Source organism: Podarcis liolepis (genome assembly GCF_965112155.1).
Source record: "Podarcis liolepis genome assembly, chromosome: 9".
Lineage (NCBI taxonomy): Eukaryota > Metazoa > Chordata > Lepidosauria > Squamata > Lacertidae > Podarcis > Podarcis liolepis.
The window spans coordinates 37156535-37179236 of NC_139564.1; the positions used below are offsets into that span (position 1 = coordinate 37156535).

Genomic DNA, 22702 nt, shown 5'->3' on the forward strand with positions numbered 1-22702 from the left:
TAGGATTGCACCGTAAGTCTCCAGTTAATCTGCAACAGTATTTTTTACTTTTTGCTACTGCAGTACTTACAAAGCTATTTTTCTAGATAGGAAAGCTTTATCAGAAGCACATTTACTCATAAAAAGCCACACTGCATTTAAAAGGACTTACAGTACCATCTTACACACATCTACTCAGAAGTAAGTCCAATGAATTCAATGGGACTAAGTTCTCAGGTAATTGTGTTTAACTGGGGTAGGCAATATGGCACCCTCCAGGTTTACATTGGTCATGCCGGCTGTGGCAGATGGCAATAGAAGACCAACAATATCCGGTGGTTGCTGCCCGTGGTGTATATATTGGCTGCCCGTGGTGTACAGAATTGCAGCCTTAAGGTCCTAGTAAGGACTTCAGCCTCAGTTCAACGCATTCAAATTCAGAATTTAACAAAAACGAGGAAAGTAGACGGTAGGTATCCAACTACTTTACCTACCTGACAGCTGAAAAAGTAGCTCTGAAGCCATCTTCACTGATATATCTTGGCTGAAGAGGTTTCTCTCAGGGAGCACTCGGCCTTCTGGTATCTTTTGTATGTGTTCAGTTATCTCTTGCCTGAGTAAAGTGCTATAACTGATGTTTTGGCTAGGTGAAACTGAGGCTTGGGAATCATGAATATCAACTTCCATGGGCTCTTCTTTGATCTTTATTATTTGAGATTCCTTGCAACTTTCCGCTGCAAATAGAAGAAAACAAAACAAAGCACCACAAGATTGCTTATTATTCAACTATTTAACATTTAAAATGTAAGGTTAGGCTATACAAGTCTTACATATAATTTTGCAAGAACAACAGTGCCATGCATTACTACTAACTTCACATATTGCCCAGTGTTAAAAGAATGACTCAGGTAAGTCTAAGAACTACAGCACCTATTTGTTTGCTTGTACTGTAAGTATGAATTGACAAAAATATTTACTGTTTGTTTGTTTTTAAAAAACATCCTGCATCGTTTGGTAAAAATGAAAACTTTGAGAACGTGGAAACTCTAAAAGAAGAAATGCTTTCATAACAGAAACTGGCAACTATTAGGATTCATTGTTTTACAGAGTTACACTAACCATATATAACTTCTGTTTAAAACTCAGTTCATTCATTCAGTGTCATAGGCCTCTCACAACTAAAATGTATTTATTTACCAAACTTATTTGCTGATTTCCAGGCACAGTACTCAATTTGGATTTCATTCTTGTTACTAATAATAGCCAAGAATCTCTCTCTCGCACATATTAATAAGTTCAGTAAAGGATGTCCTGTAAAGTCAAAGGCGGTTTTAGGGTAGCGTGACCGGTTTGGCCACACTGGGCACCATGCTACATGGGGCACCACAGCAATGTAGAACAGAGTGAGAGAAGCGGGGGTGAGGGTGGATTTTAGCATTGTACAGGGTGATGCTGAAATGTGAAAGCCCAAAGTCTGTCACTGGCAAAGTGCTAGGTAGATTGATGTGTTGTACATATACTAAAAGGAAACATGAGCAAATCTCTTTCGTCACCCCCACCAACTCATTCAATAGACAGGAATAAGATTTGTTTAAATTATAGCTAACGTGCATAATTCATCTTGGATCCCATCAGAATTTGATTCCCTCCTCTCAACTATGTTTTCCCCTCAGTGTTTTGAAGTCCTCTTCTTCATTCAAGGAAAGAACCACTTTTTCACTCCTGCCGCAGTTCCTGGACTGCTCTCTGTGGCTGAAAAATGCTTTGGTTTTGAGTGCAGGTGAAGTGACCGTTTCCTTTTGAAGTATTCGCTGTCCTTCACTTCAAAGAGATGTCAAAGGTTGAACTTCAAGAGAACTTGACCAGGAGACAAAAAAGAAAAGCAAAAGGCGCCACCTTGAAAGGCAGGTGGTCTGCTCTGAGATGCAACTCTGCTTTTGAAACCCTCAGCAAGGATCTGGCTCAGGATTCCTGTGGACAATGTCAATTAAAAATAATTATAAAGGAACCGAGGAGGGTGGAAGAGGGAAAAAGGAAGATGAAAGTATGGAAGGACAAGAGGAAGGTCTCGCAGGAATGGGAATCAGGCTCTTCAAGCCTAGTGGTCATATTTTCTTCTGGGCAACCTCCCAGGTGACCACAAGCCAGTGGAATACAGAACCAGAGGAAAAAGTGGGTACAGCAACACACATCTGATCCTCCATCCAGACAAGCCAAAGGTATTATCAGAGTTCAAGGACACATTCTAGCTAGCTAAAAAGAGGATGTGAAGCAAAGATGGTGAGGGGTGAGGCAGAGGAATGTGGCAAGGGGTGAGTCCTGAGAGCTAGTCAGAGATGCTTGGAAGGCTACATTTGGCCCCTGGCCTTAAGGTTCTTCACCCTTGCCAAAGAGCTTCCATCAGTAAATCTGTCAGTTCTTTATTCTTTGGGCAGAGCAATACAAACTCTGGCTGGGAAGTAGCAGATCCACCACTGCATCCAAAGCCTTGTCACTTGCACCAGCCTAAGGGGTGTGTGTATGTGTGCTTAGGTTTTTTGTTGTGCCAGTTGAGGGGCAAAGACTGGGACCCTTAATAGGGAACAGGTCAGCTTAGAATCCAGTAGATGCAACCCTGCTCTGCCTCGTAACACCCTGTTTTGAGGTTTTATCCTGGCTACAGCAATAGTGTTCACTTTGCCACAGTTCATTTGGCTCTCCCAGCTGAGAGTTCCATGGACATGGAGCCCCACACCTGTGCACAAAACATCCGCTCCACCTGCATGGAGCAGGTGTTAGGATTACAGTTTTGGTCGCCAATTTCTTGTGCCCGGTGAAATAGCTGTGGAACCAGCCTGCTTACGCTCAGTCTCCCAAACCATTGACTGCAGGCAGGGTAACTTGTGCTATGTCACGATGCCTCCCTGATCATTCTACAAAGTTGTGAAGAAACAATGGTGAAGGATTTGCCCGCAGAAATGTAAATGCCAGCAGTTTAGAGGAGGAGGAGGAACTGGCTGTCATGACTCTTTTTAAGAAATGCTGGGGAAAGAATCATTATTTCAGCTTGGGGAGTCACTCGTACTCCATTATGTCAAAAGAAGTTGACAGATGAAATAGCACCATCATTTGTTTTACTGTTGCTGTGTGCCATGAAATTGTCCATCCATGTTGCCAATGCTTTACAATGTTGTGACCTGGCTTCAAGGCTGACTGGAAGGGGTCAAACGCTAACAGATCAGTTTGCTGTCCTTCTCCTGCTTGAGAACAGGTGATAGGCTGTAGGATAGCCAATTAATCTCACAGGCTTCAAGCAGAAGAGACAGTTGCTGTTTGCGTCACCTCCTCCTATCTTCCTCCTAGAGAAAGATGAAGTATGCAGAAAACGAAATGGGGAAGGCTGCACATATTATTTGTTGCGATAGAAAGGTGCAGAATAGGACTCAACTAGCTGTTGGGAATCTCAATGTTATAAGCACAATGAAGGAGAATTGGTTGCCCTGCTACTGGCAAGACTGAGGAATTTAATTGAATGGTGCACACACACACACACACACACACACACACTTGCTATCTTTTAAGTCATAATTTTGACAACTAGAGAGGGAAGGTTTTTCTTTTCCTTTGTATCTGTTACCCAACAGCATTGATATGTGGAAATTCTCTGAATGAAACTTCAGTCAGTGAAATTCTCAGTTTGCCTTCCACAGCTGAAGCCTTAATTTTATGTTTCCAACTGCATGAATTCATCACACAACCAGATGCATGAAGCAGAGCGATTCTGTGTAGGTTTTAATTTGGGAAGCAGCATATGAATTAGTGTAAACGTTCATTTATAACTGAGGTATTATAAGTTCACTAAGCTCTTCTTCCTGGGCAAGGGAGATCACTCTTATAAATGAGGCCTAGTTAGGCTTGCTTCACACACGACCATTTCCTAAACAGAAGCTTCTTCCATGTAGGTAGGTGTGGGGAACCTTCTTCAGCCCAAGAACATTACCTTAGAGTACAGTTGGAAGGGATCTCGAGGGCTATCTAGTCCAACTCCCTGCAATGCAGGAATCTCAACTAAAGCATCCACAACAGATGGTCATCCAACCTCTGCTTTAAAACCTCCAAGGAAGGAGAGTCCATAACCTCCCTAGGGGGTCCATCCCACTGCTGAGCAGCTCTTACTGTCAGAAAGGTCTTCCTGATGTTTAGTTGGAACCTCCTTTCTTATAACTTGAAGCCATTGGTTTGGTCCTACCTCAGGAGCAGGAAAAAACAAGCTTGCTCCATCTTCCATGTGACAGCCCTTTAGATACTTGAAGAAGGCTCCCAGTCTTCTCTTTTCCAGGCTAAACATACCCAACTCCCTCCTTCATGAGGCTTGGTTTCCAGCTTGTCAATATCCTTCTTAAATTGTGACCTTGTATCTTGTTGCTCCACCCTCTTCATTTCTTTGCGTGTTCTGGGAGACCAGGGAGGAGGGGAGCTGGTCACAGAAGGAGGGCAGCCTGCCTCTTGGCCCCCCTCCTCTTCTGTCTCTGAGCCTGGACTGCCCTCTGTCACAGCCTCTTCCTGCTCACTAAACCCTGTTGCCTCTTCAGCTTCCAACACCACCTCCTCCCAGTCTGCTCTTTCTTCTCCCTTGGACCATGCATCGTTGTCCCACCACCAATCCTCTGGCTCTGAGCCTTCTTCCCTTGGGGGTTCCCCAGTTGATGCCTCCCACCCCTCCTCTGCATCCAGCCAGTCCATGAAATCTAGCTACCCCTCCCAGTATACATGGATTTTGTATATAGCAGAGGTACCAGTGAGGGAAATGGTGATGTGTGACGTAGCTCTTAATCCTGTATTTGAAATAAAAAGGCACTGTACAGTTTTGGGACCCTACTGTTTTCTCTGAGATGAGGTTCACCGTCACTTCACCTCTGCCCCAATGAAGCCAGTAACATGGTTATTTGCTACTTTCATTTATTTCCATTTTTATTCTCACCCACCTGCTAAATGTCAAGCTAAGGCACACAGTTTGTTATGAAAGATGTGATGTTTAGGAACATGACTTGAGATAAATGGCACAGCATCCCCTTAACTACACAGCCTTTGCATTTGGCTTCAGGGGGGTGGAGGAATACTGCATTTTCCTACATAATGGAATCAAGTTCAGAAAGGAACTATAATAAGCCTAATCATAAAAGTAACAACTCCAAATGATGTGCAGTCTGATCCTACAGCTGCCAACAATCCCACTGAGTTCAATGGAACTCACTTGTACAGGATTGCAGCCTTTTAGTTGTCAGTTACTGTGAATCACAAATGCACTCAAGTCCTGTTTATGGTTGGTCACTGTGAGAACAAGATGCTGGACTAGATGGGCATTTGGCCTTATGTTCTAGACCCTTAAATCAATTTCTAGTTTGCTTTGGTATTCATGTGGAAATGGGGAAGGATATTTACTGTATTTGAGATTCTAATTTTTTTAAACAACCAAAACAACACACTTACTGTACTTAGTACCCAAAACAGCAGATACCAGAAAAACAAAACAAAAACACACAAACAAACTGGTGTTCTGCCTGTCCTTTGTTTTGTCAGTAGTTGACTTGAAAACACTGCATGGATATTGATGAAACCGCCGTATTTTGAAGCTCATTTATTTATTGCAAACTTAAATAGGCTTTTCTTCTGAATTCTCAAGTAAGTACAGTAATGTAATGCAGGTTCCCCCCCCCCCCAGCTACTGTATTGCTATTTCCTTCCCTATGATTGTCTCTCAGCAGGACTGAGGGTGAAGGGTAAACCTCCCAAACGCTGTGCGTTAAGAATGAACTTGGCTCTTCAGAGGTATGCACTGGGTATCTTTATCTATGAAAATCTCAGATAACAGAGAGAACAAATGTGTTCTTCAGATGTCTGACCTCTAGAGTTCCGGCACTGGACTCCAAATTTAGGTGCAAGAGTCAAGATGACCTTCCTTGCTCAGCCTCTCTTTCGAAACATTCTTTCTATTTCTGTTTCTGCTCCGTGCACAGTTTAATCCTCTGCTCTGCAAACACTTCTGGCTAGCACACATGGGCATGACCGAGGTATGGAAAACGTGTAGTGACACCGTATATTCCTTTACTCATTGACCGTTCCAGATTTTCACACGCAGGAAAGGCTTCTATACATTTAAAACCTGATCTTCACATGCAGCAGAATGAGATGGAAACGAACTGGTAAAATCCTGAGGTAACAAAAGTGGACTGTACAACCCACACTGCAAGTGAGATGCAGTTTTAAAATTATACTGCCCAGTTGGACACCTCAGGGCACACCATCATAGCAAACACACAGAGTCAGCCCTACTATTAGGCAGAGTGGAGTGCCTGCTTCAGGCAACTGATTTTAGGTGTAATGATAATACACAAATTGTTATTGAATTCATTATTATTGTGTTTTTACCTCAGGAAAGGATGCTTGCCAGAGTTTCTGCCTCAGGTGGCAAAATTACTTGGTCAGTCTTGGGCACTATATAACTTGATGGCACCAGGGTAATGGTGTCTTTTGTGGTTTTGCCTCAGGCAGCAAATGCCCCAGGGCAGCCTTGTTTGGAACAGGCCTCTTTTCTTTTTGCTATTTCAACGACTTGTCAAGTACTGTACAAGTTTTAGTCAGAAAGGTAAACATGTGCAAATCTTTAGTTACCTCGCGACAAAGAAAGAAAGCAGAAAAAAGAGGGCCTCTTCAAAGTGAAGTGTCCGCCATTTCACAATAAATTCTAATTAAGTGCCCATTCTTTTTCACCATCAAGCAAAGCATTAGATCTGGCAAGAATACTGGTGCTTTCTTGACAGGCTGTGCCTTGGAGCATGTGGGGAGATGTGAAGCAGGCAATAGTGAATGACTTGGCAAATGGTGGCATGAGACGAGGGAGCCTTGACTGTAGTGACCCAGACTCAGCCGTCATTTTCCTTCCTTGGCAGAGGCAACAGCTTTCCAGAAGGCTGAGCTGCTGCCATCTCAGAGTGGAGGCCTAGGTCTTAAGACTTTATGGACACAGATCACCAACCTAAAGTTAGTGAGCACCAGTGGAACCATTTTCATAGTGCCTGACATCCCAGTTGTTCCTTTTTTACCTCCAAAATTCAACTATGAAAATATTAACTTATTTGGTAAATTACAATAGCCTGGATAGATTTCAAAAGTCTAGCAATTCCAAGTATAGGCAGCCTCGCATATACATGCCCCAGGCCACGCTTACCCTGTAGTCTTCAGTCAGGTTCCAATTTTGTGATAGAAGGTCAATAATAATGAGCTGTGCATTGTTCTTACAGCCCCATTCATAGGAACAGCTGATCTCTGGGATCCTAAGATGTTATCCTTAGGAAAGTTCAAAGAAGGAAAGATTCCTATCCCTTCCTGTCCCCTGCAGCTACTGTACCCCACAAAAAGCCTTAAGCTGAGGGGTCTTCCAGAACAATGGGAAGCAGGAGGCTGTGAAGTTTCCAGCATCTCAGCCCCAGCAGTCCTCCTATACTAGGGTTACCAGATGTCCCCGTTTCAATAAGTCCCCGGACAAATTCCATCCCCAGAATGTCCCCGGGAAACGCAGCAGCAGCAGTCTCAGCAGCCCAGAGCACTTGGCTCTGGCTGGCTTCAGGAGCTGCTCGGAAGTCCCCATATGGTGGTGGTGCAGGGGCTCTAAGATGCAGCTTCTGGGCTGCCTCCACCTTCCCTGACCCCAGCAACTATACTGCATTCCACATTACTCAGGAGCCCCTCCCCGCTACAGAGAGGCTTTTCAGAGAATTTGTAACTGGCTGCAGTAGGAAGTAAGGGATGGGAAACATTTGCTCTGTGAACTTAAGCAAACTGTCTGCGGAGAGCATTCCATGATTTGTGCACTATCACCAAGAAGGCCCTAGAAGCCACCCACTCCCCTTCAGATGCCAGGTGCATCTGCCAAATACCATCAACAGAAATCTTAATGTTATGGGTAGGCAGAGAAGGCCACTTGATCCTAGACCAAAAAGATCCAAAGTAGCACTTTGGCTTGGGCCCAAGAATGAAATCAGCACAACTCCTGGTTGTAGCACTGGTATAATAATCATAACAACTAGTAACATCTAGTAGTCTACCTTCTGCATTCTGAACTAGATACAATTTCAAAATAGTGTAGAGCACTATTCTTCAACCTTTTCAAACCTAGGGCCCATTCTTAACCCAAACAAGCCTTTGGGGACCCATTTCTTAATCTCTGATCATATATTTGCATGGTGGCATGGCTCCTGCCATGACCCATCTCAGATCAGGCCATGACCACCTAGTGGGCCCTGATCCACCAGCTGAAGACTAGTGGCGTTAGAGCACATTACAATCATCTAAACGGAGAATGTAAGAGCATGGATTGCTGAGACTATGCTATCCTGAAATCATATAAGCAAAAGAAGGTAAAATATTATTATTTATGTGTGATAAGCAATGCTTTATAACGAGCTCACATTATAGCAGTTTCCCCCACTCCAGATCCTCTTGGTTTTGACTCCTGAATCACTGCCCTGCTTCTGACGTCCTTGCATGCAAAAATAAAACCTTATTATTTCCTTCCCATTCCCCCCAGGTTTTCCGCTTGCTCCATTTCTGCCTTGTCCTGGGCTTCCTGAAAGGATTTCCTCTGCAAGCAGACAAAAGGATCAGCTGAGAAACATCCACGCTGTTGTTTTGAAACGGTAGAAAAGAAAGTGTTCAGGATCTTTGAGCTTTAAAATAAAATTAGACTGTAGCGTGACATTACACTGTGTGTATGTAAACCCAAATTAGCTAGTCTTTCAGTGTAATAATGGTACATTTTGCATTTATAGCCCCATACTGCCCAATTTTCACCTCATTAAATTTTCACACTAGCCTAACTTAAGTTTGTTTTTTTTAAATCAGTGCAGCAAGTTCAAGAGCATGCCTATGTCACAGCATAAACAATATTTACAAATTATTTGTAAAGGATATTTATTTACACTATGCTTTTGAACTTCTATTATTAATCTTATAAACATTGCACAAGTTTCTAATACTGAAGTAAAAACAAACTGAAACAAAATTAGGTTCAAATTATTTTGATTTTTTACCAGCAGTTGACATTTAGGTTTCAAACCTTCCTATCTCTCAGTTATAACAAAAAAGAATTAAACCCATTGGGGTCCCAACTTTTGGAGTTGGAGGGATTTTTCTTTGCTGTTTAATAAACTGAAACTGCCACTTTGCTTTTTGACTATCAACTAGATGGAACTAAGTAACTGCACATGCTGAATTGACTCGTCAAAAGCCCTCAGAAGAATGAAGTGGGCATTTAAAATGCTAATTGTTCAATCTACCTAGATGCAAACATTTAACAACTTAAATAAAACATGGCAATCTGCACTGATTGTTCAATACATCCCTAATTATTGTTGTTGTATACTTACTATTGTATAATCTTAGAAGGCTGTACAATATTAAATGGGGCATGGCTATGAGGGGGCATGGTTCCGACTATCATGAAGCGACCCTGTCTTTCTAAATTTACCATTATATTATATCAACATTGTATATATATCATTATACCATATCAACAAACACTTATACAATACAACAGAATAATATCTCAGCAGATAAGCATTTAAAAACTGGCTATCCTTTTTTTAAAAAAAGTCCTCCATTGATGCCAAAAAATAACAGAAACTGCATCAGGTGAGCTTCTCCATGGAGTGAGTTGCCACAGAAATGCCATAATGAAAAAGGCCACCCCCTGCCTCCCCACAGACAATGGGCTTCAGGGATGGTGCAGAAGGGCCTCAGCAGGGGTGGGGGGAAGAGGTCACTCAGGTTTCTGGGAAGTAGTTTGAAGCATCCAAGGCAGCAAGGGGGAAAGGGTAGTGTCCTTTTATAGAGCACCATGTGAAAGAGTACCCTTTGGACTTCAACAATGCACAGAGCTCAGTACGGTGGGTGAAAAGAGGAGCCTAAGAGGTTCTGGATCCAGTGTCCACCATTTTGTATATGACCCCAAACAAGCCTGGCATAAGGCAGCAAGCACACCATGTTAATATTAACCGCCCAAACTAAAAATACCTCTTTCCAGGAAGTGTGTGGTGTGATGTAAAACAGTCTGTTTCACACCCGGAAGACTCAGGTCTAGACATTCCCAGAGCTTTGAAGGCCTTTGTAGGCTGAATAAGTAAAGAGCTGTAACAGCAAAGCACTGTGTACTGGGTCACTGCTTTTAGTTTAAAGTTCTCATTGGAAGTTTGCTGAGTACATTTTAAACTGTTGCCCTTTAACATTATTTCAAATTATCTCATCTTTCAAATTAACATGTTTTTTCATTAGATACACATGCATAAAAGAGGTAGAAGGTCATCTGAAATATTTGATGTAATCTCAAAGCTATTTGAAGGCAGATTATCCACCAGAATCTAATAAACTTTAAAGTACATTGCATTGTGATTAATATGCTACCTCTGTATGAATATGAACATTTCCCACTAACAACAGCCTTTCAGGATATTTAATGAGGAAAAACACTCAGGCTTGAGGAGAAAAGTCCATTTGCCAAATAGAGAACTAGCTACAATTTTACAGGCCTGGGTTGAAAATGCTTGTTTCCCCTTCTGATTCACTCTAAACAGAAGGCAAAAACTAAAACACCCATTTATCAGCAAATTAACAAAGATATCACAGTATCCTTGTTGGGATGGGTGACTTGTAATTATTTAAAGAACTGGATACTAATGTCAACACAACTCATCTCCATACCTTAAACCAGCTCCTTTCATGCCTATCAACATTGGCTAATCCTAATCTCTTTTAGATGGTTTAGAGACCTCTAACCATCCCAGAGGAAAACCTAGTAAGGATGTTGGTAAGAGATTGCCTGACCAGGTGGGGGGGAGGCATACATACTTTCTGCTAGTTCCAAGATCTCTTATCCCTTCGCCTCTTTTTAAAACACTTGGTTATATCTTTATTTTGACTCTGCTGATAGTTTATCTGGGCATTCTGCAGAATGCAGTATTGGTCAAAGCCAACCACTCACTATCTTAAGAAGACCAGGAGCCAATGAAGTCCTAACAGGAGTCAGAATCTGTTTTTAGCCCCACTCTGAAAGTTGATCTAAATCTGCATTTTTTCAAATACCGTATTTTTCGCCCTATAGGACGCACTTTTCCCCCTCCAAAAATGAAGGGGAAATCTGGGTGCGTCCTATGGGGCGAATGCAGGCTTTTGCTGAAGCTTGGAGAGCGAGAGGGGTCGGTGCGCACGACCCCTCTCGCCCTCCAGGCTTCAGGAAGACATCCGCAGCCTAGGCAGCCCTGTGGGAGGTCCCACAGGGCTGTCTAGGCTGCGGATAGCAGCCTGCTTCCCGGAGCGTCGGGCACCCTGAAAGCAGAGTGCCCGGCGCTTCGGGAACACATCCGCAGCCTAGGCAGCCCTGCGGGACCTCCTGCAGGGATGTCTAGGCTGCGGATAGCAGCCTGCCGCCTGGCGCAAGGGGCGCCCTGAAGCAGAACGCCCCCCGCGCCGGGCAGACATCCGCAGCGTGGGGAGCCTTGCAGGAGTTCCTCGCAGGGCTCCCCACGCTGCGGATAGCAGCCTGCCGCTTGGCGGGCAGGGCGCCCTGAAGCAGAGCGCCCCCCGCGCCGGGCAGACATCGGCAGCGTGGGGAGCCTTGCAGGAGTTCCCCGCAGGGCTCCCCACGCTGCGGATAGCAGCCTGCCGCCCGGTGGGCAGGGCGCCCTGAAGCAGCGCGCCCCTCGCGCTGGGCAGACATGGGCCAGCCCCACAAGCTCGGGGGACAGCAGGGAGGCGCAGCGCCGCCATCCCACTGTTCCTCGACCTGGTTCGGTTTCCCCGACCTGCTTTTGGGGGGGAAATAAAGGGAAATTTTTTTCCCTTTATTTCCCACCCAAAAAACTAGGTGCGTCCTATGGGATGGAGCGTCCTATGGGACGAAAAATATGGTAAATTAGCATATGCATATCCCATGTAAATTTGTACCACAGGTCTGTGCTCCAAGTCTTTTAAGTAGCGAGCAGTGACCCTAAAAACCAATTTCCCCATCATTGTTATTGTTTAAGTAGTTGTGTGCTTTGTGTATTTCATAGGCATGCATAGTTAACATGACATAATCCCCACAGAATATATATATATTCTATCAAGTTTAATTGCTTTTTATTATTATTTTTTCTGTGTTTTTAGTAGTTCTTGTTTTTATCTGTAACTATGTAATAAGAATTTACTATGTAAACCACTTAAGAACTTACTATTTAAAAGTGATATACAAATATCCAAAATAATTAAATGGTTGGTATTCTCAGCACTTAGATAGTTGATTCACGGGTTCTAAACCAAATTAGATACATTAGCTGATCTACACAATCAGTACTACTACTTTTAATTTTTGCAAATGTATTCCACCCTTCATCCAACGCGGGGAAAGACAAACACAGGTCCCTCTCCACGTTTTATTGTCACAGCAGTTCACACAATATTACCCAGTAAGTTTTATGGCTGAACAAATCTTTGAATGAAGGTTTCCCTGGTCCAAGTTCAATGCTGGTTTTTTGCTCTTTTGGCTTATATTGGTACTCATGTTATTTTGGGTTTCTGTGACTGTTATGGAAAAAGCTGTTAAATGAACTGCCTGAAATAAACTTTCTGCAGCATGCCTTCACCAGTAATAAACCGAAAACCCTCCAAAATTGGCACAATCCTTATTAGACGTATCTCACCAACAGGTTAATTAAATATCTGTAAGTAAATGGGAAAACAGGATATGCTCTACAACACTGCTTAATTGTCACCAGATGTCAGCAGCGATATAACAAGATAACTAATGAAGCCTGTATTTTATTTTTATATTCTTCTACTGCATTGTTATGTTTCTATTTTTAATAGGATCTCCCCCCCCCCCCCCAATGCAAAATCTTTAGTGGTTCCTGGAGCTTAGCAAGGAAAGGTCAAAAAGGTCATTCTTTATAGGAGTGTCACATGCATATGACAGTGCCAGTATAATGGCATAACTTTTGTATCCATCTTCAGTGTGAAAACTGCATAAACAGAAAGGTTGCATCTATCCTTTGATGACGATTGCACTTTGGAAAAGTTTTGACCTTTCCCCTAACGTTTCTTGGAACTCTCTCTGAGCTTCATCTCAGCCACATCACCATCAGCACAACATGCTAAGCCAAACTTTAGCTTTAAAAAACCACACAGGTTTGGCTTAGCATGTCTTCCAGACTAGGGAATCACGGTTAAGCTCTCTGCTCCCTAACCACAAACTGTCACTAGCAAATCTCAGAGTTTACCATTTATGCAAATATCCATTTCCTTCCTAGGAGTGGCAGGTCAGTTCACCTGCAAATGAATTATTTAGTTGATAAGGAAGGAGTTTGGATTGATTACTTTAATGACTCACCCTACTCTGAATAATTTTTATCAAATTGGAGCCAGCCAAATTTTAATTTCCAGTTTGCCACCTCTCCAGCATTAGAGTAGCAGTCAATTGAAATGCTATTTTGTTTTTCCTTTAACATGCCTGAAATTTGATTGTTCTTCTGGACAACTCTTTGCTTAATCATGTTTTCATTGCCCCCGAGTTATTAAAATTTATGGCAAACAGAAAAGCCTTCTGTAGATGCTAGACAGGTTGCATCTGGCACAAATGCAAAGGTGGTCAGGTGGTAGATTAGAAAGCCGCCTCCAAGTAACAATGAATGTGTGTGTCATTCAACAGTTAATTCCTGCCTGCGAATATCTTCCTGCTTGGATACTTATTTTATTTATTTCGGGTATTTATATACTGTTTAATGTTCAGAATTTCTAAGCACATTGTATTTTCTTTTTTTAAAAAACAACAACACCTGTACAAAGATATAAAGGACGGGTGAATGGGTGGCAATTAGTAAGTCAGAGTAAAATTTACTTCAAATAATAGGTGACACATCCTGTCAGCTTCCTCCTCCTTTCCCTTTGGAGAACTCATCAAGGAGGAAGATACCAGACAACCCTGTGCTGGGGTGGGGGAAAGGTGGCGGTCCATCAGACAGCACTTTGTCAATGGCTCCTCCAACCCTGATTCTCTTCAATATGATGTGGACAGCTTTATGAGCCATACATGTACCCCCTCCATAACTCTCTTATTCAGTTAGTGTCACAGACCAGTCTGCAGTATTGTGTTTTGATAAATGTTTCGTTTTTCTGGAGTCCCTGAAACATGTATGTATGTGGCCTGTTCACCCTGGTTGGCTGCTTGTCCCATCTTCTCACTGGGACTCGCTTTGAGAATCCTAAGGAGCAAGAACCAACAGGTGTGTTCTCCCCAGGCAAGCCTGCATGGCACTGACTTTGTCATCCTTCTGATGCCAGGAAAAGATGCTCTTGTTTCTCCTGGGCATTTGGGCAGTGCCAATGGTCTTGCTTTGGGTCATTTCTTTGTTGTGTTCATTCTTATGTCAGTGTAGTGGTCATTTTATGTTGTTGGATGGCTGTTATGTGGATGAAGGCTTTTACTATGTATTTTTGTTTTAATGTATATTTTATTGTATATTATGTTTTGTATACTCTTCTCCCTGGAAAACACTTTGGGACTTATTCTGGTAGCCTGAAGCAGCATGAACTGAATTGAGCTGAAAGCTGCAAAATATATAAGTTTGGCAGGAAACTGGAAAAACAAGTTTCAAAGTAATTTTCAAGATAATCAAACTCTATTAATTAACTTGATTGCATTTATGAAGTAATATTTAGTATATTTCAGGAGCACCATGAAATACACTACTGAACTAAGAAGAAATAAAAGTGATGTGATGAATCAACCCTACATGAGGAAGTCAAGCTGCCCTGAAGACATAGATTTATCTGGTAGGGGTCAGGACATCTGCCGTACAGTGAAATTAATCCAGTTACAGTCATGGATTGCAGTCTCAAAGCATACTATACGGATAAGTACATGCTAAATTTGTAGGTGCCCTGAACTAATATACTTTCCCCCAGTGGAGTCGTGTTATTTAAAAAGCCAAATAGTTCCAGACGCAGCTCACATCCTCCCTAAGAAGCACTGTGGCGCAAGCAGTACCAGCTACTGCCTACCAGTCAGTTGAGGCAAGTTAGCAAACACATTTTTGACAAATGTCTTCAGTGTAACTCACAGGCCCCTTTTGACTGTATTATTAATAAACAGCTGGCATTTGTGGTCACTAACTGCCTCAGGTCTCCATATGTGCCCAGCCTGATTTCCTTACAAGGTGGGACAATAAAACAATAATAAAGAGCTTTGCACAGACTGCCAAACATGCAGAAGTGGTGGTCCCTGTAAGCTTGAATCCAGCATGCTTAGAGTTCCAGGTAAAGAGGACAGCCTACATGCATAGAGGCTTATGCTGTAGCAAACAGTGTTTAGTCATGAAGACCACACTGTAAAATCATTTGGGTCATAATGTAACAAGAATCTCAAGAGAATAGGTTTTTTAAAAGAGATAAATAGTCAAGTGTAGGAAGAGGCATCCCACCTCATTTATTACTTAAAGCAAATGGTCCATTCTGGTTTTAAAATCCTCCAAAAACAACACACTGTTTTAAGAAGATTACATCAGTAAGCAAACATTTACTATGCATATTGCCTCCCCAATTTATTATTAAAATTGCCAAAGGTACATCAAATGCATTGAAGGGGAAAGTGGTTCAGTGGAAATGTTCTGTTGGAAGGGCTAACAGGAAAAGGGAAAGAGGCCCCAATCTAGAAAGAAAAGGGGAGGAAGCATCTAGGTACACAAGGTACTGCTTATTGGCCCAATGTGTTCAGAAGAGAATCTTCCTCAGGAGCACTACACAATATTCTGTGCTCCTCTTCAGGTTTCTTCCCCTTTTTAAGGAAACCTAAACATGAAAACAATGCACATAATCCAGCCAAAGTCATGTATTTTAGGACCCACTCAGATTAAGTTCAGCATCTGCTTAATTTGAGGAGCTCATGCCCAAATAGGGTTAGTTGAGTACTGACTACTGTATACGGATTAAATGGTAACAACAGTGCATCATCTACAAGGTTTATTTGAGATCAGCTGAGTTGCCTAATGTAATATTCTTGGAACACTCAAAGCAATATTCTTCATTTATCAAATCAGCACATTTCAGCACAGTCATTTAGTGTGCCAAAAATATTGGGAGCTAGTTTTTAGCAATTGCACTGTGAGTAGAAAAGCCAACATTATTTTTTAATTTTTAGAATCCATGTGATCTCTCTCCAAAGGATGATCTCATCCAGTCATAAGCAACTCCCTATGAAAATATCCACCATAAAATGATTCAAACTGCTTCTAGTCAGCACACTATGGAATTTACATAATAAACTGAATTCACCATAATTTATTATTAGATTTCAAGTGCCTTACAATGGAAGGTACACATTGTTAGCGTCATGGCTCCCCTCGGGGGGGGGGGGGAGATTTGCAAGCATACAGATTAGATGTAAATTAATGTAACACAGCAATTATGTACGGGAAAAAGGAATAGCAGAATCTGCAGTTTCCTACCCACTGCACCATAGTTTCACTGAGACAGGGCCGGCCCAAGGCATTTTGCTGCCTGAGGCAAATAACAAGATAGCACCCCCTTCCTCCATTTCACATATAGAAGCCAATTAGGCTGTGTATTCACCATACATTTAAAGCATACACCCCTAAAGAATCATGGGTATTGTAGTTTCTTAAGGGGGCTGAGAACCAGTGCTGCCCAGCAAGGACTGGGGTATTTTGGGGGAAGTTTTGTTGGGAGTTTTTGCTGTTGTTACTGATATTAATGGATATTACCTTTTTGTATCTTTATTTTTATGTGGAAATTGTTCAGTTTGGTTATGTAGTTTTTAATGTGTTTTATTTAATTTTATGACGACTTTGCTAGATTTGTAATTATGTAAATCTTTTCATATTGTAAGCCACCTTGAGCATTGTTTTAACTGTGGAAAGGCGGCACATAAATAAAAAGATGACGATGAGTGCTCCCCCCCCAAGGGGTACTCAAAGGTACGCAATACTGACATCTTTTTTTTGTTGTTGTCAAAAAGTGTGGCACTTACTGTAACAACTTCATGGTGAGTACCAGCACCTATTTTTCTAGGGATAAAGCACTGAGAACTGTACTTCAGTTTCCAGAATTATTTAAATGTATAGTGTATACACAGCCTTAGACTGAATCTTACTTCAATATTGACAATGGGACACCAATCTCCACTGCACCTGAGGGCACTAGACTAGCTTAGAGTGTTGCAGGCAGGTCATGTGATACACATAGTTCTGCCTGCTTGATACCCTTGGTACTTGCTGCCTGGGGCAGCTGCCTCACTCTGCCAGTGATCAATGATCAAACCAGGAGGTGATGTGCCAAACTGCGTCTCTCCAGTATATGCAATGTGAGTGGGTATGCCTTCTTTTACCCTGTTTCACAGTGCCAGATACTCTTGGGATGACAGCCTTTTTTGAGTGTGGGATGCAATACATTTGCTAGCACATCACTTCTCTTTACAGCCCCTCCTGAGCTGAAAGGTATTCATCTGAAGCAGGGAACCTTCCTCACTAAGGCTCCCCAAGCAATTAAGAACCCTGATTTGAATCTTGCTGTGGTCCCCCATAACTAGAAGAGCCTTCTTGCTTCCAAAGAAAGCCCTTGGCTGTAAAGATGGGCAAGGTGAAGTGCCAGAGGGGACAGGACTTGCCAGGAGTGAACACCCAAGAGGGCTTTGGTCTTTGCAATGATGGATGCATAAGTTTGTGATGTGGTAAATGAATCAACTATCTGCCAGCTAAGAACCTCAGATGCTGATTTGACTGACATGTTCTGTCTTTGAACACACCCCCTGGCAATTCCTGTTGTTTAAAGATACTCACACAGGGACTAAACCACCTTAGTGTCCCATAGAGCAGTGTTTCCCAACCTTTTTTGGGCAAAGGCACACTTGTTTTATGAAAAAAATCTGGAGGCACACCACCATGTGGGGCACGTTACAGCCCCGTGACGTCAGCGCGCAGCGTCACGCCGGGAGGGACGCACGAAAGTGTAAGTTTCAATTTTTTCCTCTCCCCCTTGCCTTCCTTCTGTGCCAACCGCCAAAAAGCCAAGAATCGTGGGACCGCCGGCGGAGGGGGGGGAGGGCGAGCGGAGGCAGCGGCGAGCCCCGTTCCTCCCCATCCGCCCCATTCCGTGCAAGGAGCGCGAACAGGTGTGAGAAGGGGGTCAAACCTGCGGGTCGGCGCCGGGGAACCTCCAAGCTTTGGGGTGGGGGGGGAGGAGGCAGCAAAGCGAGGCAGGAAGAAGAGCGCGGCTTGGCTGGGTGAGCTTTGGCAGGGGCAGGGAATGAGAGCCGCGAGGCGGGCGCTGCGGATGGAGGCGCTGCCCGCCGAGCTCGCAGGCAGCCAGGCAGGCAGACGGCAAGAGCCCTGCGCTGGGTGGCCTCTCCTCGCCGCCGCCGCCCCGCCTCTCGCCGCCCGACTCGCCCGCCTCCCTCCGGGGACGGCGCCCCAATCGAAAATTTGACTTTAAAAAAAAAAAATCTTTCGAATTTTTTAATTTTCCCCACGGCACACCAGGCAACATCTCGCGGCACACTAGTGTGCCACGGAACAGTGGTTGAAAAACACTGCCATAGAGGGACAATCATCTATCTGGAATCACAACCATAAAGGGGCATAAATATCTACCTTGCACTGAGTTAGATCATTGGTTCATCAACCTTAGTATTGTCAACACTGATTGGCAGAGGTTTCCCAGGGTTTCAGAGAGGAGAAATTCCCAGCCCTACCTGGAAATGCTGGGGATTGCACTAGGAACCTGGTCTCATCAGGACCATAGACCAGGGTTGGTCGGTCTCTGGTTGCTCCATTTACCTTGGAGACCTGGTATAGTGTACTGGCTGAGAGATGGAGCTATGAATCAGAAGATCACTGATTTGAATCTTACTCTTGCCATGAACTCACTTGATGACCTTGGGCAACCCACACTTTATTAGTTTGAGTTTCATCTTCAACAACACGGGGAGATAATAATACTGACTTTGTCTTACAGGGTTGTTGTAAGGTTTACAACTAGATAATGCACATGAAGCACTTAAGACACTTGAAAGTGTCATACAAGTGTTCAGCATTCTTATTATCTCAACAGACAGAAGAGTCTCTGAAGAACTCTAAAGAACACAATAACACTCTTAGGGTTCAGAAGACCTGGCAATCCTACACCTTCTTGACATGGCAGTCCTTTCTACATCAGAATAAAAGCTTGTTTTCCTGGTATACTGTTCCTCCATTTTCACATAGGGCCAACTTCAGATAAATGCCTCTCTGAGAAACATAGATGATAAAGTGAGGATTATACCATCTTGCAAAACCATGTACAAATCAATCCTTCACTACCTTGGGGAGTTTTGAACTGTGCTTTACTTAGGAAGGTTTATTATGGCTAAAAATTGAAAGATCTCCCATGCTCTTTTCCCCAACCCTCTTTAGAAGATAATAGAGACACTGAGGTGAATGTTTCAATTCAACAATATTGTAAGAAAAAGCTCTTATTGTAGGAAAACAGTTACTCTCTTTTTTTAAAAAAAACTTAAGCTTTCTATCTTTGCATTCTGCAATGCATTTAAAGCAAAGGTCAAAGTGTTATTGTCATCAAAGAGTATCTGAAGAGGAAATGACTCAATGACCCTGCTGTGCTATAAGACCCACACATATATAAAATAACATATATTAAAGTGTAAACTTTGCAGGATTTGGATTTGACCTTTAAAAACTTGAAACAGTAACTCTAGCTATTTAAGAATTAAAACCAGAGGTAAAGAGACCCTGAATCTAAGTGAGAGCCTAAAGTGACCTTTAAAACGAAACACAGGTTATTTGTAAACCTCTTGAAAACACCAGTGGATGAGCAGGGTTTAGATCTAGCTCAGCATTCCCCAGGAAGGGGTGCATATGGGGGATCCTAACCCCCTGTCAAATTTGGCCTGCAAGGTTGATAAAGATATTCAGAAAAAATGTTTCTTACTATGTTCTGCTCTGGGTATTATGAAATATATTAGATTCATAAACAATACTTATTTCACTCCTGTTTCAACCCTCCTCTCCCAAAAAATAAAGAAGGCACTTTCTTTTAGGAGAATGTGTCCCCGTCCCCAGTGCTTGATTGCTGAGTACATGCAAGGCAAGAATGATCCATGTAGACCAGAGGTGGGAGGCTTTTTTCAGCCCAAGAGCTGCATTTCCTTCTGGGCAACTTTCTGAGGACCACATGTCAGAAGCCAGAGGCAACAGTGGGTAGAGCAATGAATGTATATTTTAACATTGTACAGTGGGCTTGTTTACACACACAGACACACACTGTATCCACCATCCTGACAAGCAAGAGGCGCTGTCAGATTTCAAGGACAAATTCCAACCAAGCAAAAGCACTTGGGGTGCAAAGGTGGGGCATTAAGGGGTGCAGCCCAGGGGAAATTCTGAAGGCCAGATAAACAAGCCTAGCAGGCCCCCTTTGGCCACTGAGCCTGAGTTTCCCCATCCTTGATGTAAACAAGCTGAGGAGCATCTGTTTGGGGGGAGGGTGTTGCCTCTGTTGTTTTATTGGACTGGATTGTAGGAAGGACAGTTATGCTAGTTCAAATTATTCAAGATGGAAAAAATGTTTCAATAGCACATGCTACTCTGCTTGCATAAATACAATAACAGAAACACCACGTGGTTGTGTTATACATCTAAACAGAGATGATGAAATCTAAACACTATTGAATAAATACTGATGCACATTGTATATTTTTATTTCCTTTCTGGTCTGGTAAACAGCTGAAATAACCTTACACACTTATATAATGTTGCTATTTGAATCTTTACCACACAAGTATATATATTGGACAAATAGTTATCTTACAGACAGTTACAATGCTGCTGTGAATGTGACTTATGTATCAAGGTGTATACTTGAATATTATTCCATCAAACGTAAATCAAAAGCTGTCTCCCCATCCCCTTTTTCGCTTCTTACTATGTGAATACATACACACATAATATATATATTTACACACACACACACACACACACACACACACACACACACACACACACATTGTGGTAAAAGATCACTTTGAAAAGGCAGCTGTGCTTGATGAAGGTTCTAGTCTTGGTATTCAAGAGAGGAATGGCCACAGTTCCCAGCTCTTGAAGTAAGCAAGCATGGGGCAAACCCTTGTCATTTTTGGTGACCTAGAGATGGTGCTCAGTACAAAGGAATCCAGCTTTTTTTGGAGCAGAGGAGGGAGGGGCAGCCTTTCCTGTTTTTCTGCCAGTTGTCAAACCACCACCACCACCAAGTAAGGCCACTGTCTTCCCAACTGGTAGACAGCCTTATGAATGTCTGTATTTATGCTATCTACATATTCATTCAAAATAAAGCCCTTTACAGATGTTCTTTCCAGGCAGCATGCATTCAGTGGCACTCTTGTGGCAGGAGGCTCTGTGCCCAATCTACACACATTCATCTGAACATCAGAAGAGAGTGTATGTGTGGGTTGGCCATCTTCAGACATTCAAACAGATGTGTGTAGGCTGAGAAAGATCCTGATGCTACAATGTCATTCCACAACAAGCCTGCGTATATTAGGATGGCAACATATCCTACATTAGAGGAAAGTCCTCTGTTTTGAATGTCCAGTCCAAGTCTGCTTTAAAGATGGCGGACCATAAAAAGGGAGAGCAGGATCCTTGAAATTGTCTATCAACAGTTAGCAGCACCTGGTCAGCATAGTCAACAGGCACACAGGTTTTCCCCAGTATGGTGAAGTGTATGTATCACCTAATCAAATTATATTGTTTCTAAATTTGTGACTGTTTGTATAATATATCATATGTGATTTTTATGCAAATTGTTGTCCTCTTTTTTGAATGATGCACGTCCTCTGTTTTGGCAACGCATAAGTGGGCAACCCTGGTTTATACTACACAGGGATACTGCTAGGATGAAAACTTGGTTCTCAGAATTTTGCAGCAAGATAACTGTTACAATATTAATTTAAAATGTTATAAAAATATTGCACAAAGGGCTTTTCAATTTCCCCCTACATTTCCATTTATCCCCTGACATTTTTCATTTTTCTTCTTTTACAACTGGGATTCTGCTCTGGTATGAGATTTCCTCCACCTGCAAGAGTTGGTAACCATATGACATCACTAGGCTGGGCATTGTGACATCACCAGGCCTTGGAATGCTGCTGGCTCAGCAGCCATCCTTAGAAATGGCAAATCCGTTGGAGGCCTGTTTTCCTGATAGATTCGGCTCAATCGGATAAAGATGAATGGAAGGAATTTCTGAACCACAGAAGACATCTACAGTTATGAGACAGCTGCTGCTAAGATTGCAGAAGCACTTGCAGACATTGTCAGGAGAAACATAGAAACTTAAAAAAAAACAAAAAACACCCCACCAGGCTGAACTGTCAGCAATTTGAAGTGCAAATCATTAACAGCAAGGCTTTTTAAGCCTGAGCATTTGTTCTGTTAAGGCAATTGCACAGGAAACATCCAACACCAGCATAGTTTACTTCTGTATATACCTGTAAGCAAAGTCCTGATTTTGTAAAAAAATGAGCAGCACACCTGTGAATATTTAAAATAGCAGTCCAAAAATGAGCTCTAGTTCAAAATTTCTGGGAACAAAGACATTATAGGGAATATAACTAAGGAAAGCCTTCTCACTCAGAAGGTATTTTTCTGTT

At 42.6% G+C, this 22702-nt stretch overlaps 1 protein-coding gene and 1 long non-coding RNA gene across 6 annotated transcripts in view; one reads left to right on the forward strand and one right to left on the reverse strand.

The window, feature by feature from the left end:
• ZNF827 (zinc finger protein 827) overlaps positions 1 to 22702 on the reverse strand; it is a 116516-nt gene that overhangs the window by 43223 nt on the left and 50591 nt on the right. For all 3 annotated transcript variants that reach the window (XM_083519864.1, XM_083519863.1, XM_083519862.1), the window contains exon 6: positions 474 to 713. In XM_083519864.1, coding sequence (XP_083375990.1) covers positions 474 to 713 — 240 coding nt within the window. The remainder of the gene's footprint in view (positions 1 to 473; positions 714 to 22702) is intronic.
• LOC310714677 lies at positions 5712 to 8718 on the forward strand. 3 transcript variants are annotated; one of them, XR_014529959.1, is made up of 2 exons: positions 5712 to 5787; positions 8546 to 8718. It is a non-coding gene; the product is annotated as an uncharacterized lncRNA (long non-coding RNA). The 3 variants fall into 3 exon arrangements; XR_014529960.1 differs by lacking the exon at positions 5712 to 5787 and adding an exon at positions 5812 to 6174; XR_014529961.1 differs by lacking the exon at positions 5712 to 5787 and adding an exon at positions 5812 to 6029.